The 17,733-nt window shown below is 44.9% G+C and overlaps 1 protein-coding gene across 1 annotated transcript in view; it reads right to left on the bottom strand.

Annotated features, from left to right (window-relative positions):
* Positions 1-17,733, bottom strand: part of CREB3L2 (cAMP responsive element binding protein 3 like 2) — a 107,816-nt gene that overhangs the window by 11,987 nt on the left and 78,096 nt on the right. The window contains exons 4-8 of the mRNA XM_006210015.4: positions 16,807-16,894; positions 13,235-13,419; positions 11,011-11,157; positions 9,724-9,782; positions 8,366-8,434 (exon numbers count right to left, since the gene is read on the bottom strand). Coding sequence (XP_006210077.2) covers positions 8,366-8,434; positions 9,724-9,782; positions 11,011-11,157; positions 13,235-13,419; positions 16,807-16,894 — 548 coding nt within the window. The remainder of the gene's footprint in view (positions 1-8,365; positions 8,435-9,723; positions 9,783-11,010; positions 11,158-13,234; positions 13,420-16,806; positions 16,895-17,733) is intronic.

Genomic DNA, 17,733 nt, shown 5'->3' with positions numbered 1-17,733 from the left:
TTTAGAGCAGGAAGCACTGAGAAAACCAATTTCTCACAATACTTGGAATCCTTCCTCTCCTAATTTTCAATTGAGATCACTAGGCCTGGTACCCCTTCCCTGGGATGAAGAGTCTCCCAGGTCTGAAAACAGATCTCTAACAGGCCAGACACGCCTAAAGCCCAGCGGTGTAATGCCTTTGGCTCAACTTGGGACCCCTAACCGTACATGTAAGGTGCTGCAAGTTTGGAAGAAGGACCATTTAAGTCTGTCTGGGAGAGCAGGGAGGACTGTGTATTTACAAGTTGTATGGTGCTTTGCTTGGCACTCATTGGCACATCCTTTCCAAACTCGAAGATAATTATCTTCTGAATCCACTGCAAAAGAAAATGGTTGTTTAATGGTCCCTGATTTCTGACTGTTTATAATCCAACTCTTTAAGATGAGCAAACGTAGAGTTTAAAATCGATTTTTTTCAGTTTGAAATTTTGGTGAAAAGCAACACTGATTTATAATGTGCTGTTTGCTGCTGCTTCTACTCAGATTAGAAAAGGTGAACTAGACAGATGGTGGAAACGACGACACTCCGAAGGCCCCGCCCGTCAGTCACCCGGAGCGATTTCACCCAGGGAGAGTGGGTTAGCTCATCCAGCCCAAAATCTAAGTAGATTTCCATGATGAGGTAAAGTTTGGGAAATTCATATACATTCACATAACAGAAAACACTCATTTTTGTTATAAGGAAGGAAAATTAACAGTGACTGAGTTTCCACTGACAGACTAAAGCTTCATTTACTGAGACACTACGTAGATGTCTCAACGACATGGAACTAGAAAGCAGAAGACCTAAGATGCAAACCCAAGCCTATCTGACTCCGTAGCTCACGTACTTTCCAAAGCAGCACAGTAAGGTCCCCTGACCTGTAAGCGAATTAAATTTATGATCAAAAGATGTCTTAGTTAAGTAGATTTTTCTTAAATCCAGTATCATTAACATCATACTGATAACAGCCCAACCAAAAGCTCTGTCCATGATTAGATAAAAAAGATTACTATCAGCAGGGACCAAGCTGCAGACAGACGGCCAGAATGAGTCCAGTGACAATGAGACAGATACTAACAGAGCTTTGGTGATAATGATACAAATAAAAGCAATAGGGCAAAATGAACATTCCCTGGCACATCTCTGGATTTACTAAGATACAATGCAAGTGGTGGATGAAAAAGAATCATAGGGGCTCTTTACCCTACTTCAAGTGTCAGGAAGTCAAACCTGGGCTTTGTTTAAGAACATGGAAACTGTAAGACCTGCCTTCTGTCAGACACCAACAGAGTGGATGAGATAGCTTTAGGATTACTAAGTTGGTACATACGCACCAGAAAAGGGGAATAGGCTCCCAAGGCAGAGAAACCTGACTTTAGATCTCAGTAGCATGTGTGCCTTTAATCCCGGTCCTTAAGTCTTGAGTTTAGGCAGCTAGTCAAAGTTAATTCCCTTGACCTCATCAGCTAACGGAATGAGAGAATCCCCTTCTGAGGTACTGTGGGTTTGCTGAAGCAGATGCAGTGTTGCAGAGTGCTTGCCATTTCTTTCCGCTGATGACAGATGAAGCTGGGCCTCTTTACGGGAAAGCCTGGGACCTCAAACTGATACACTGGTCTGAGATGATGTGGTACTGTCCCTGATGCCACTGGGACAGATGCCATGGCCTGCAGCACTGGGAGCTTGGATGACAGCTGTTACCCAACTTGCACAAAGGGCTGGCTGGAGAAAGGCAGCCATTAGATGAAATGAAAAAATCATTTTAAAACTGAAGCTATAAAAAGTCAATCAAGAAGACAGACTCTCTCCAACAGGCATTCAAAGCTCAGGATAAACTTCTCCTTTATTACTGTATTTTAAATCATCAGTGATCAAGGCTAATTATGGCTTAATGAATTCCTAAGCTTCCGGGAGCTACGTCTTAATTTAGAGAAATGTTTATCTGGGCCAAGAGATTTTTCACAATTTGTTAAATCAGAGTGTCCAACACTCGATTGAAAATGTGGATTTGGTCCTGTAGTGAGATGTAAAAATAAACTTTGTGGCTGTCCTCATACTGCTCCTTGCAAAAGAGCAGTGGAAGGCAGCTGCCAGCCCTGCTCAAAATAAAGCATCACCCTGTATCTTGGGAGGCGTATCAAAGGAAATTGGGCAAAACATTCAAAAGTAGCCAAGAGTATGAGACATAATTTTACAAGAACTGGGAAAGGCATCAACAGCCTCATGTGTTTTGTTTTTTTTTTTTTTGCATTTGGTTTGATTTTGTTTTCTTCTGTTTCCTTTATTTAAGAGAGATGGTGGGGGTATAGGGAATGGAGTAAGAGAAAAAGACATAGTCACACAGTTACTGCATCTTATACTTTGCATATTTAAGTACCTTACTTTCCACTGCAGCCAGAAACTAGGACTCGCAGAAGAGAATAAACTGGTGGTTCCCAATTACTTGCAATGACAGAAGCTTCAAACCAGGTCCCCTCTATAAACACACTTTCCACACTTTCCATCAAATCCTGTAACACACCTCACTGAGAAAATAAACTAGCCGGGCTATGATGTGTGTGCGCACATTTGTGTGTGTAAGTAAGCCACTCCCTGGGTGAATCAGCCTCCTACAGGGATGGAGGAACTTTTTCCACATCCTTATGGAACTATCTAGAGAAGTAATTTCCAAATTCCAAATCATGAATCATTTGCAGGTTGTGAAAACAACTGGGTTGTGCCTGGTGTGTTTTTTTTAATGAAACAGAATCAAATAGAGCACTCAATATTCAATGGCATCCCACATAGTAAATACGCATTCATTTGTGAAACATTCATATTAGTCATGTATATGATGTATGTGTGGTGTGCCTGGGTTACCACATGTAAAATTATAATCAAAAAAGTATAAGTGATACTTAGCTAGTGCACACATGCAAAAAAATCAAATATGAGTGAGTATCAGGTGGCTTTGAGCTGGAAGAGCCAGGCATCCAAGTCCTTTCCAAGCAAAATCCCACCTGAATCCCTCCCCACCCACCCTCATCTTCCAGAGTTAGTGTCTAAGATCTGAGGGTTCAGAGGGAGAGGACCAAAAAAATTGAAACATGCACTCCAAAGTCCTCAAGTGGAGGGTGGGCTGGTGATGGGCTATAATGCTATAATGCCCATAATAATGCAAAACACTGCATAACAATATTTAACAATATAAAGCTTTTAAATACTAAAATGCAAAATCTTATAGAAAAGATAATTACATTCTGCTAAAATCCTAAACTATGAAAAAATACTCATTTATTTATGATTTTTCACTTAAGTTTTGAGGGTTGTTCATGCAGCCCTGGCCTAAGTTAAGAAAACATATGAATGGTCTCCTTTCTCTAGTTGTGTAATTGCCACATTACAAGGAGGTTTATTTTGCAGGGAACAGAGGGACGAGGGACGTCTGAAATATTCTATTCCTCATTCACCGAGAAATACACACACACACACGAAAGAGAGAGAGAGAGGGAGACAGAGTTCTAGAATGTTTTCTGGGGCTGAGGAATGTTTAATTTTACCGTGAAATCATACTAAAATGCCTTTCTAAACTCTCTGGGAAACTTAGTCTAGGGCCCAATGATCCTTTGAAGTTTGAAATGTTTTCACCTAAAAAGAAACCTTATACTCTTCACACAACCAGACGTTAGAGATAATGGAGAAATGAAAAGTGATTTAAACCAAGATAAAGGTCTGCAGAGGGGGATTCATGAACTCGGGTCATTCATCAGCTCTCCAGCGGCCCCTCTGGCACAGTGGGGGAGTGGGGTCAGCTGGTTACGGTCAGTTTACAGGGAAGAAAAGACTTCATACTCGGAAGCGCACACAAGTGCGGAGGGAGCCAATATACAAAACTGGTGCAAGGTGACACAGCTGTGTGGCTGAACAAGCCAGGAGAGCAGGAGGCAATCTAAGCCCAGCCAGCTTAGCTGGAGAGATCTTTATCAGGCATCGTATGTAGATTTTAAAGAACAAGACAAGTAGAGGTAGACAGGGCAGAGGACAATAGCCAAGAGGAAGGTCAACAAGTAAAACTAAGGACATCTTGTTTCTAATAACAGAGATACGTGTCAGGACAAGCATGTCCCCTACTTGCGTGAGGTCCAGGAAAGGAAAGAGGCCCACATCCCACACATACCATACAACCTAAGGTTTCTCTCCCCACCTTCCCCAAGCCAGGCAAATGCTGCCCACTGGTACCTCCAACATCTGCTCCCTCGAACTCCCTCCAAAGCCGGGTTAGAGCTCCAGACAGACACGCGGCCTCGGTCCTGCTGACTATGCATCCCACAGAGAGGGGCACAGCTAGAGGACAGCCAGGGCAGCATCCTCTAAAACACCGATCCCAAGCGAGGCCCTCTTGTTCAGATCTATGGTTGGCCCTGTGCTGGGAAAAGGCAGTGGTCCATGGAGAGAGAGAGGCTCAACCCCAGCAAGAGAAACTGAGGAAAGGACCAGTCTAAAAAGTAAGTGGCTAAGTTCCAGTCTCTGTCCTGCCTCTAAATGTTTGGTGACCTTAACCTCAGCAGCCCTCAGTTTCCCCGTCTGTAAGATGAAGTGATTAGCAGTTAAACGAGATGATCTCTAAGGCACCCTAAGCTCAGGTCTCAGCTCCTGTGAGTCTACAAATCAAGGCCGGAGCTGTGGACCATGGCTCACAGTCCTACGGACTAACGAGAGCAAAGACAGAAATGAATGGGGCAAACTGGACCACAAACACCTAACATGGACAGGATAAGCAGTATGTGTGCATCGCTTGTGTAGAAGAAAAGGCTATAAATAGTGGGGGAAAGACAGAGTTTCTGAAGAATGAGACCAGGGTAGGGCCACTCAGAGAGCCTGCAGCTTAGAGAGAAGAATGCTCAGCAAGGAAGGCTAGGCAGACCCTCCGGCAGCCGTGCAGCTTCGCCTGGACTTCACAAGTGCAAATGTACTTCCTGATTGAGCACAGGAAGGAGGGGCCCCTGGGAAACCATCTCGCTCTCAGCTCCCATGTTTCCTGGTGGCATGCATGCCATCACTGGGTCACCTAAGCTCGGAAGTGTGAAGGTGCCTTCCCTTAGCTGCTCCGAGAAGCTCTGGGGTAAGGCTGCAGAAGTCTCCTTCCCTGCCCCTACCCTCTCCCAGCTTCCTGAGCCCAGATCAAAGGGCCTTTCACCTAGAAGCCAATACCACGCTAGGTGGTCACTAAGCGAAAAGATTCAGCACTGACTCGGAATCCAAGTGCGTGTTCTCTTCTGGATAGGTGGAAAACCCCCGCGTGCGGTGGAGCACAGAAGCAGTGAGAGGTAAAGAGGTATTGTTATCTCCATTTTGGTCAACGAGGAGCACCCCTTAGCCTTACCTGCCACGTCATGCCATGTGAAGCAACAGCACCCAGGTGTCCCCCCCCACTTCTGGTGACCCAGGATCCTGCCCACTTCCAGCAGCCATCTCTACCTCTGCCCAGCTCCCTCTGAAGGATCATACAAGAAGCGTGACCAGAACACAAACACAGGTGTGTGTTCACTGGGCCCAGCCCTGTACTTAGTTCAAACACTGGGCCACTCACATGATGTGATGCGAATAAAGGTTCCGAAAGTCTCCTCTTACCGCAGGCCCCAAACACTAACTCCTCAGGACTGGTTTAGGGCAGGAGATCTCCTTGGTTTGTATTACAGTCACTCTGGCTAGTGGAGTGTCCTCTGGGCTAGGAGGGGCCCTTGTCAGGGAACAGGAGGATGAGGGAGAAGAGAAAGCTGGAGGGAAGGCAGGCCCTTCATTGTCTGAACAAGAGCAGCTCTGCTTTTATTCCTTGACTTCTCAAGTCAAAACACATTAAAACCTGCTGCCTTTAGAGATTATGACCATAGGAGCCCCCTGATCAGATTATCTGTGGGGAGATTATGGTTAATCGATTATTAACCACTACCACCATAAAAGGGTTGTCTTCTAGGAGCAGTAAGTTTTGAAGAGGGAGGAGATCTCACACAGGGCCTCCAGGGGAAACACAGTGGAGGTTCCTGACAGTCAAGGGACAGAGCAGAGGTACCAATGGCATGAGGTAGATTGTTTATTCAGTCGGGGTTCCAGCAGGTTAAATAGTTGGGAGAAGCTTCCACACAGTCAGGGAAGAAGACAGAAGGAAAACCACCAGCTCTGGCTCTCAGTGCTGAGATACGCTGACCCCAAGCTCAAATATGCACTCGCTCCCATAACTCACATTGTAAAATAACTGATATCATGTTAAAACAGCTGTGGCCATTATTTTCAAAAATATAAACACTTGGCAAAGCTTGGACTGTTGTTAAATGGAATCTGATGTGCTTATGTCAGTGTTCCTCAGATCTGATGGAAATAAGGATTCTGTAGACATACATTTACTGATACGACCAGTGTTTTTTGTTAAATAAAGAAGGTTCATCACAGAAGTGGATGTATAATATAAATATACACAGACAAAACACTCCAAAATGTAAACATCTCTCTGTGTGAAAAGATTGTGACTTTTTTCTTTTTTAACTGTATTTTCTAATTTTTCCTACAATGGGTATATATTACATGCATGAGTTTTTTTTTCTTTTTAAGTTTAAAGAATATGATATAGCACAGTCAGCCTGGAAAGAAGAGGGGGGACCCTCTCCCAGAACAGGTGGCAGCAAGCCCTTCTCAGCCTTCTCAAGCACTCACTGCTCTTTGTGCCTCTGCTACCCCCATGTGGCCACAGGGAGACATGACACCCAGAACCTCTAGACAAGACCAAACTCAGAGGTTGTTATCTTGAACCAATGCCCTCTTCCCCTTTCCACCAGTTCATGGTCTGGATTTGTCCCACTCATGAACAAGGGGCTTCTGTAGCAGCAAGTTCTAGGACAGAGGTTGGGAACGCTATCAGCTCAGGATGCTAACAAAATGGACACAGACTCTGGTGGGGGTTCAGGATCCAGAGAACTACTCTGGCAGGAGTGAAGGCAGAGATAAGGAGGCATGAAGCCTCAGGAGACTAATGGCCAAAGGCAACCATGAAACTGGAATCCTAAAGTGGCACTGGAAACCAGCTCCTTTGCCTCGGGGGATCAAAGTGATAACACATGGAGCTGGTGACACTGACTTAACTTCTGTTGTTTGTCTACAGAGCACTTGAGGTGACTGTCCTTGACCTGCTACATGAGCACATGTTCCCAGAAATGCAGAGGGGAAACCCAGTGGGGTCAGAGTCCACTTATCCACTGATGGTATTTTTACCTTCTGACTACATTAGCCTGCTGTTTGAGCACCAGCACCATGCAGATTTAGGAAATGGGAGCCAAATTTCATGTTCTTATCAAACGACATGCAAATAGATTTAATCTGATCTCTAAACATTTGCAAAATTGTCATTAGGCATTAATGCTAAGCCTTCAAATGATGTGTTAATATTTTGCTAGCCTAAAAGTCAATTTTCCTCTGCTGGGATTGTTGGATCTATAACAACCCAGGGCACCAGGATCCCTTGACTAATGAACACTTTTAATTTTCAAAGCATAGGGAGGCTCCATGTACAAGCACTCACAGTCTGGTTGAAACTCCCCAACTGCCATTTCTCAACCCTGTCCCTTAACCCCTTTCTCCTGCATGTGACTCAGGATGGAGCTCAATCTGCTTCTCCTACATGGAGGCTCTGGGCCAGACTGCCTGCATTCAAATGCTGCACTAGCATTTCTTGTGTGACCTTGGGCAAATCATCTAACCTTTCTGAGTCTCAGAGGCCACCTCTGTGTAACAGGGAGAATAACAGGACCAGCCCATTTTGACCCAGAGGTTAAATGAGCTAATATTTGTAAAGTGCTGAAAACAGTACCTGGCACGGGAGGTGCCAGAGGACCTTGTTAATCACTCTGCCCTACGTTACTGGATGAAATAGGCTTACGATGTCATTGACTAACTCTTAAAAACAGTAATTAAAAAAACAAACTTGGTTTTCTCTTCCTTTTTTTCACCAATAAACAACATTTATTACTCAAATTGGCCGGTCCCTCCTTGTCCACCCTGAAGCCTGATGTCGTTTTCAGGACAATCAGACTCACTGATCTCATTCCCCAAGCTTCTTCCTTAGCCCCTTATTATCGCCCTTGTCAGAATCAGCCTCTTCATCATCCCACACATTTTAGGAGAGTGAAGGACAGGCACATGTGTGCGCGCAGCAGGAACAGGTGGAAGGAGTACGGCCGTCCGGAGACTCCTGGCACAACTGCACTTTCAGCGTCACCTCCTCCGCCTGCCTCCCAGCTCCGGTCCTCAATCTGCCCTCTCTTCCCCACCTTCCACCAGGCAGTTGGATCAGCTCCTGACTCCAGGGCCCCTCACCTGTTGGTGTTCTCCAGAACCTCCACCTTCTTCCGAAGCTCCAGGTTCTCAGTTGAACAAGACTCCACCCTAAAGAGGAGAGAGAAAGAAGAAACTTAGTTTTATCAGTAGAGCAAACACTAAGCCAGGAGCTGGGGGGGAGGCAGGTGGGATTCAGAGAAAAAAAGACAGGGAAGCAGCTACTCCAGGGAGGTGAGGGAGACAGCCTGGTCAACCTGAGTTGGGAAGAAGGGTGAGGAGACAAAAGAAAAACAATAAAGAGAAAGATGAGTAAGTAGCAAGTGCCTCAGTAATGGAAAATAATCAGGGATGGTACAAAATGTAAACTTCTTTTAGGGTGTTTCAGTCTTGGTTTCTCTCAGCTGTCTAGTACTGCTTGCTCTCAGTACACCATCTTTCTCCCTCTAGGCTGCAGGGTCTGGATGCTGCCGGTTATCCTCGGCCACAGGGGGAGAGGAAAGGACAAGAACCCAGGACCTCCAGACAAGTAATCCAGGTGCCTGAGCAGGAATGCCCCAAAGAGGCCACAGAGAGATTTTTATCGAACATCTTGACCCCAGATGCCTATGGAAAATAATGAACAGAAAGGGACTGCTTAACGCTGTCCCACCAATACCTGAATCAGGAGGTAGAAACGCTTTCAGTAGGAACTTTGAGAAACAGCTAGGACCCACCAATCACTCCTCTTGTCAGATACACATGAAGATTCATTTCTGGGTCTGGGGCCTCATTCCCATCTTAAAATGATATTCATTACTCAGTGGGAAAACTGTTTTCTAGGGCTAATACAAAATTGTATTTCATTTACATTTTCTAACAGCTTTCCTGATGTTCCAGGCTGTTCAGAAGAACAAAAAGTGCCTTCAAGTGTTTTTCTGAAAAGTCACTCTCCTCTAGCATGAATTATAGGGGACAGAAAATAAAGAACGCCAGCCTGTCTTACTTCATTCCCTGTTGCTTCCTCTGGGTACGAGGGAGTGTGGCCAGCAGGAGCTGAGTAATTAGCGCTGCTCCTTCCTGCCAAAACAGGGCCTCTCATCTGAGGGGTCCAGGAATGTGCGTCAGTGTTAGTATTTGTACCTATTTGAAAGGGAGCTTTCAAGGACTCAAGGACCCTTGGTTGGAAACAGTACAAATGCCTACTAAGATTGAATGTACTTTTTATTTCTTGCTATACTTATAAGCTTCCTTTCTAAAAACCACTAGGTGGCAGGCAAAACATAGCTGATAAACCAGGGAACTTTACTGGGAACCAGAATGAGGATCTGAACCCCCTTCTCGTGAAAAACAGATGCTCTGCGCTCAGATTCCTCTCCGTGATGGCCCAGTACACGCAACCAGTTTGACAGGAGGCTCACTTTTTCTCCAGGCTGTCCATGTATTCTTTCTTCTTTCTCCTACTTTCTTGAGCAGAAATCTGCAATGTAAGGGGAGGAAAAAGGATTATACCAGTAAACCAGTAAAAGAATGACAGGAGGACATTCACACAGAAATCACAAAAGCCCTGCTCACTCTTGCGGCCACTTCCCTTTTGCTTAACCTGCTGACTCATCTACTCATGTCTTCTGTCCTCTCTGGTTTTAGCCCACCGATATTCTCATCTGCTTTCCAACAGATGAGGTCCCCAGCGAGCACAGTGGTCCAGGAGTCAGACCAGAACACGGGGGTCACGAACCATCTGTATGGTCTCAGATAAATGATTTCAACTCCATGGACCTAGTTGGCTCAACTCCAATATATAAAATGAGGGACAGGGGGTGGGAGGGGATAGACTGGGATTTCAAAACGGTAGAATAGATAAACAAGATTATATTGTATAGCACAGGGAAATATATGCAAGATCTTATGGTAGCTCACAGAGAAAGAAATGTGACAATGAATATATATATGTTCATGTATAACTGAAAAATTGTGCTCTATGCTAGAATTTGACACAACATTGTAAAATGATTATAAATCAATTTAAAAAAGTTGCTGATGAAAAAAATCTTAAAGGAAAGAAATTATGCAAATAAATCACATTTGTAGAAACCAGAAAACAGAAATAAATAAAGTGAGACAGTTGGGGTTTCTTATATAAGAATTCCCTGGTGGTTCTGCACGTGGATGAAGAATTGTAACTTCTTCCCTTGGCCTCCTCCCTCCTGCTCTGCCCTTGCCCAAGCCATGCCCCTGGGCCTCACCCTCCCCGATTTGCACTGTAGGCCCTGAGGACCAGGAGACTGCTGGACCCAAGTATAGAAGAGTGGCCTGCAGAATTTTTTTTTTATCAAAAACCTTATCAAAAAAATTAAGCACCCATTATATATTTATTTATATTTATTTTTTATAAATTATATGCATGCCTACCAGAGAGAAATACCTGTGTATATCATAAAACAGAAACTTTTAAGGCTGAGATTTAAACACCGTAAAATTTCCTCCCACCCCTGAATGGGTCATCCTGGGCACCACTAAGTGTGCACCCCTGATCTGGAGGCCCACTGACTGGAGGATGGTTAGAGGGGCTGGAGGAAGATGGGGCAAGCCTTGGTCCCCACCATGGGACAGGCCAGTGTTGGCCTCTGGGAAGGGAGGGTGGGCACGCAGGCTCGATTCTGCTCACTGTCTCTGCTCCCAGAAGTGTCTGGATTTGAAGGGCTTACCTTATTCTTGATTTTCCTTCGGATTTTCTTTAGGGCCTTCTCCTCCGATTTTGTCAGGGGCAACTTGGTGGGGATGGGATAACCCTCAGCAATCAGGGTCCTCTTCTCCTCCTCTGTCAGGACCAGGGGGCCTGATCCCTGCAGCTTCTGTGCAGACCAAGGAGAACGAAAGGGTCAAAGAGGAACAGCCGGGCGCATCAGAGAAACACCTCCTGAGGGGTGAGAAAGGTCTGTTGTGATATCTCGCAAATGGCTAAGGGCAAAGGGTGCCTCTGTGTTTTGGTGAGAAATGGGTACTTTGAAGTGGAAGCAAAAATGGAGAAGACACTCACATGTGAGTGTTACAACCCAAGGAATGTAATTTAAGGGAGCAGGTAAAGAAACAACCACCCATGATTTCCCAGAAGTACCTAACTGGCTAAAACGTCAAAATTAAAGGATAGAATTTGTTTCCCATATCCCTAGAGATTTCCTGGCCTTGGCGTGATGAGGGATTCACTTGCAGCTCTGTCTGTGGAAGAGTTTTGCCGGTCTCCTGAAAATGCCATTTTGCAAGATGCTCTCTACGCACTAGGAGTCACTTCTTGACCTTCACTTATAGCTAAGGGGCCAGGGCTCCCAGGGATATGCCCGTAGGCACGTTCCATGGAAGTCATTGGTCAGCACAGCCCCAGGACATCCACCATCAGTGGAGATGAGAACTGCAGCTCATGTCATTTAACCCGTGTTAGAACGTGTTAATAATTAGTCCAACAGAGTACCCAGTGCATATTAGCTCTGTGTTAAAGGCACTGAGGAATCCAAACAAACTCTGTCTCTTAAATAGTTAATGATCAAGACGGAGACTGAATTGATACACATGAGAGAATGAGAGCAGTTAAATGCTAGACTGTAACATTAATTTACTCAAGATGCATTAAAAACGTGGAGAATGAGAACACTTAGATGAGTCTGTGTGATAAGGGAAGGCTTAGGGTAGCAGATAAGACTTGATTTGGGCCTCCTGAAAGAAAGGGGATGATTTGCATAGAGAGAGGAGGGCATTCCAACAAAAGGCAGTACTGTGAAAAGTAACTGAAGAAGCCACTCTGCACAGAGGGGCGAGGAATTCTTGAAGCAGCAGCAGGTTGGGCACATTCGGAGGGTGTTGGTACCCAGCAGAGGTATTAGGGCTTGATGCCAACAGATAATAGTGAAACATGGCACGGTTGTTGAGCCAGGGTATGATATGGGGAGGGTTTCCTCCATGACCACGTGGAATGGACTGTATGTGGTAGAACCCCACAGATCCACAGGATGAACACGATTTCAGTAATCAAAAGAGTGAAGGGTTAGAGGTGAGGAGGTGGAGATGGAGTGGGAAGAGTTCATTCCCTGGGTCTCAGTAATAGTGATACATAAGAATGTCAACACAGATCCAGAACTTCAAATTTTCAAAATTGTGTTAATTGATACATGGTTCTTATAAGAACTTTAAAATATCTTATTTCATTTAAATTTGCTCTACATGATATTATAAATTCAATAAGGTTGACTATAATTTTTTATTTTTTTATTTTTTTAATTGAAGTATAGTTGATTACAATCCTGTGTTAGTTTCTGGTGTATCATTTTTAAATCTTCATAGAAATCAATTGACTATTCAGGACAATAAGAAGTTAATTATCTATCCCTATTTTTTATTTGGAAAAATTACTTATGTGAGGGATGAATGATGTCATGATTTCTATCCTGAGTCACTGGGTTAAGGGTTGTACCTCGGGCAAAAAGGGTTAAACAATATCTTTGAGCTTTATTAGACATCAAAGAGTTTACTGTTGGAGAGATTTTTAAGTTCATCAAAGACTGCTTACTTAAAAAATAAGTTATTTCCTATCATAGGTCATAAAGACCACTTAAACTGATGGTAAATATTTGTGATATAAATTTGAGAAGAATAACAACACATTTTTATTCCTCATGCTTATAGCTATGTAAAATAAACATATGAATAAAAACCAGAAGTGTGCACAGAAAAGGAGGAGAATGTGTTAGTTAGCTATGTGTCTACAAGACCACAGACAGCACTTAGAAAACGTTCTTTAAGACTGTTACCTTTAGCGGTTAAGACCTAAACTTCCTACAGGAATAAAAGCCAAGTGGCCCCAAATGGCACCCACTCTGGGTGAGGCTCCCAACGACAGAATGGGGAGAGTCTGAGTCCGGGGATGTGGCGGACACTCACGTGGGGTGCGGTGAGGAGCGGGGAGCTGGCGAGCGCCGAGGTGGCCCGCGCCGGGGCCCTGGCAGGGCTGTGGGTCTGTGGCAGGCCGAAGGGGTGCAGGCGTGGGCTGGGGCTCAGGCTGCCCTCCGAGTCGCTGCTGTGGCTGCTGGGAGGGGTGGGTGGTAAGTGCAGGTGGTCCACGGAGGCTACGGGATAGAGAATGGATGGCATCCATCAGGGAGCAATGAAGCAGGACTTGGGGGCAGTTAAAAGAACCATTAAACATCCATACAGTGGAACCCAGGGTAGCAGAACAAAAGAATGGGGACTCTCCAGGTGGGTGTGGATGTACAAAGATAAGGGAGGGAACTAAATCAAGGTGCAGAACGGTGTATGAGGTAGACCTCCTTCTGTATGAAAAGGGAGAGACAATACAGGCTCCTATTTGTTTGTATTTACATAAAGAAACTCTGGAAAATATATAAGAAACTAACAAAATTATGATGTAAGGAAGGTAGAAATCAGAGTAGATAGGGACAGTCCTGCTGTAACTTTCCCTCTGCTCATTTCACGTAGTGTCCATAGTTTGACCTGTAAACTATATTAATGTATTATGATCTTTAAAAAAAAAAAAAAAAGCAAAAGCTAGGAGCCGGTGAGAGTTTGCGAAAAGCTCATTTGTTTCGGGAGGAATGTGCCTGGTAGGGCCCACAGGCCAGATGCCAGGCATTCTTGGTTCATAAAATACCCAATCCATCTGCAGATAGATAGGTAGGCACTGAAAGACAAACTGGATGGGGAGGGGCTTTCTCCTGCAAAGTCCCCCATCACCTGAGTCCAGCTTTTGCCTCTCCTCAGGGAGGCACACTCATGCTCTGCCGGGGCCTTTGAGCCTTAGATGGTGTAGATCATGTGTCTCCAGGGCAGCAGGGATGGGTTCCTGAGGGGAGGAACCCACTGGGAGATCAAGCTGGCCAAAGAGTTTTGGGGTCTGACACTTTTTCTGACCTGCAGATCTTTGTGCTGTGCTGAAACACCTTGACAGCCAGGCACCATCCCTGACTCAAGGATCAGGACCTTGGGTAAGCCTTTCACTCCACACCCTTGCTGGGGCCCCCAGGACAACAGAGCCTTTAGCGCTGCAGCTCTGTCCTGGGCACTGTCCCCGGGTGCCGCACATATACCTGGGGTTGCTTGGTCAGAGAATGGCTTGGGGCCGTGGAAAGGCCTCACTATCCATGGGAAGGACCTTTCTGAGACTAAGAAAAAGGACTCCTCCACTCCGACCCCACCCCCATAGCTGCCTTTGGAGGTGACAAGCTGCAAGCAGACAGCTCTCTCGCCTACTGAATACTCCAGGTAACCACATGTGATGTCTCTCTCTGCCACCCCCTTCACCTCCACCTCCATTCACAGTACACATTTTTTTCTCACTTTTACCCAAACCCTTCTCTTTTCTCTTTCTAATATAACTGTTTTTCACTAGATGCTTCCCTTTTTCTCTGCCGAAGAGCTCCCTGGGTTTTTAGTCAACTGTGCTTTTAAAGCTAAAGAATATTCTAAACCAATCCTACACACATCTGTTGCCAACTCCCCTGTCAACAGTTCTCGGCAGCCAGAGGATAGGTACATGCCTTAAATATGTGCTCACCTAGAAAGGAGGAGTCCTGAGAGTGTTAACCAAGGTTTTCCCAATGCCATGAACACCTCTGCGCCTTGCGGTGTCGGATGAATTAAGCAAGGAGGTCATTAGACTGGGGTAGCTCCAATGCTCTGGTGGCCTCCACAGGCAAACCAAAATATGAGCCTGTGAATGCCTCAAGGTTACCAAACTGAAGCCTAGGGACAACCAGTCACAAACAGCCAGCTGGGCTCTAAGTTATAGCCAATCAATAATTCCTTACTTCCACCTTTTTTTTTTATAAAAATCCCCCCTCCCAAGCTCTTGTTGGTGGAGCCCTCCTAACCACGTCCAGTTTGGTGCTGCAGAACCGAATCTGCGTGCCGTGCTGAGCTGGGAGATCCTGGAGAACCAGCCAAGAGTCCCCTCCCGTTCACTGGGCGCAGTCCAAATTATTCTCATACTTTTCTCCTTTCCAAGCAGAAGGTACTCCACAAAAAATGGAAATGGCCCGGAGGAAAAGTGAAGCGAACTGGAATCTCGTCTTACCTGCTTATTAAGAGCTCTTGCCCTGGCCACAGGTGCCTCAGTATCAGATTTCTAAATATCACTTGAAATGTTGCTCTTGGGTTACTTACTAACAGGGCTCGGGACAACCAGCTACTTTGCCTAGAAGCCTTGCTGCATTCAAGGATATCGAATTTCCTCCTCCCTGTTTATCTAGGATAATGAGGAAGGAAGGCCATTTACTTTACTCTGGAAATTCTTCTCCAGATTCTGAAGCCACTACAGGACCAACTGTTACAGTTATGACACTTTCTGAAGCATATTGCAACACAGGTGAAAAGAGCAAGCTGTATTTGATGGCCATAACCCATTTCATAAAAATGAAAGGAATTACTTTAGAGCAGTATAGAGAGCTGAAAGGCACTAAAATGTATCTCACTCAGGGAAAAGAAGCATTGTCTCAATCTGGAGTTTAGCCAGTATTACTAATTTTAAAAACTGAATCCTTTCCTTACTGATGATAAAGATAAATGCCTTTATCAAATCAAATCCTGAGTATATGTCTGGTGGGCTGAAGGCAGCCTATGCTTCCATGAGAACTGCTCATACAGAACATCTGGACTTTACGTCTACACCAGAGCTCAGGTACCTTTTCTGTGACAAGCGAATATACTGATTTCTTATTTGTTGACCACACTGATGAGCTGTCCTTCTGACCTTGTACCGAAAATATAAGTAAAAAGGGAGGGGATGGCGTGTCTGAAGGTACAGAATTAAGGGCAGGATCTGTGCAAAGTAGCTTAATAAAAAAGGCTGAGAAAGCTTCCTAGGGTCCATGAGACTGAGAGGTCTGCGTTCAGGATTCCTAACTATGGGCTTCATATGGGGACAAGAAACTGACTCAGAGAAAGAAAAAAGTGAGAGTATGACAAGGTCAGGTGTGACATTACTTAATTCTAAACGGATGGCAAGAAGCCAGGTGGGATGTATGAATACAGGAGCCTCTTTGCAACTACTGTCACCAACAATTAACATTTAAAAATGCTGAATGGTTCAGATACCCTGTGAATTCATTTTACTAGTACTTGTTTTAAACAAGCAAGGTGTCTTTGTGGATGTTTGCCTGTTTGCTTCTACTGATCATCACTGCAGGACAGGGAGCTGGGTTTTATTTTCAGGGCAGATCCATGCTCATCAGCACCCTAGTCACAGTCGTCTAAAAACAGGCTGAAAAGTCACCCTGACTAGAAGCAAAAGTTAAAGATTTAGCTGGAAATTAAGCATATACATATCTGGGAAAATAAAATGTAGCTTTCAAAGTCTGTATTTAGAATCAAGAACAGAGCTATTTTGTAAAGCAAGCTATGCCTTTGGTACAAATTAACCCCAGCACTGTCTCCCACACTCCCCATCTCTTTAGATGGTGCACCCACATCTCTAAACCCAGAGGAGAGGGCAGACAGACCTTCTTTAGGAGAGAAGTTTAGGAACTGATCCACTTCATGAGGCTCCAGCTTAATCTTAGGAATAACTGTCTGGCACGAGGAATCAACCTAAAGGAAGAATTTCAAACACAGTCTTTAAAAACCAATTAACAAACCTGAAGAAACACCCCAGGGAGCTATTTGTCATCTGTCTCCCTCCCAGGGCAGTCCTGCTTCTCTGGGGTTGGAGGAGGCCTGGCTGAGGGCAGGCTGCTTCTTGAGCAGGGAGGTGTTTCAGTCCTTAACCTTTCCCTCATCACCAATCTGGGCATTATAGGGGATGGAATCCTCAGAATTCTAAAATTAAGAACCCAGGACTCACTTATCAGTACTTCTTTCTTCTGTTTTTATAGTAATAAAGAAGGCATTTTATCACAAAATAGTCTGGTACATTTTTAAAGGGTTGCAGGCCTTCAGCACTGTGTCCCGAGGCAGGAACTGTGTGAATTGTGCTGCATCCAGCCTCTTCAGGCTTCCTGACAACTGACAACACCTAACCATGAAACACTTGGGCCGGAAAGGAGGAAAGGTACCTGGCTCATGCGTGGGGCGCAAGGCCATGATCCTGACCTTTCTTAGTCACATGCTTAAAAAGGAACTGAACTAAAATCTCATGGAGCGAGGAGACTAACACATACTGCCAAAGCCCGGTCCAGTAAACAGACTCAGGTAGCTGTGGAGAAAGGAACTGTAACGGCAGCGCAGATGCTCTGTCCACAGCCCCTCATCTTCCACCCAGGTGGGATGCAAAAGAGCACAAGGAGTGAGTATGCAGTGAAGTTTTAGTGGCTCCCCTGCTTCTGTGTTACCTTTTCCTGGACAGATGGACTACTACACTTTGCTCAGAGGAGATCTGACTTAACCTATGTTAGTGGGGTCATTGTTTATGACCTGTGGCTTTGAACTTA

Source organism: Vicugna pacos, chromosome 7 (genome assembly GCF_048564905.1).
Source record: "Vicugna pacos chromosome 7, VicPac4, whole genome shotgun sequence".
Taxonomy (NCBI): domain Eukaryota; kingdom Metazoa; phylum Chordata; class Mammalia; order Artiodactyla; family Camelidae; genus Vicugna; species Vicugna pacos.
This window is presented reverse-complemented; position numbering and strand designations above follow the sequence as displayed.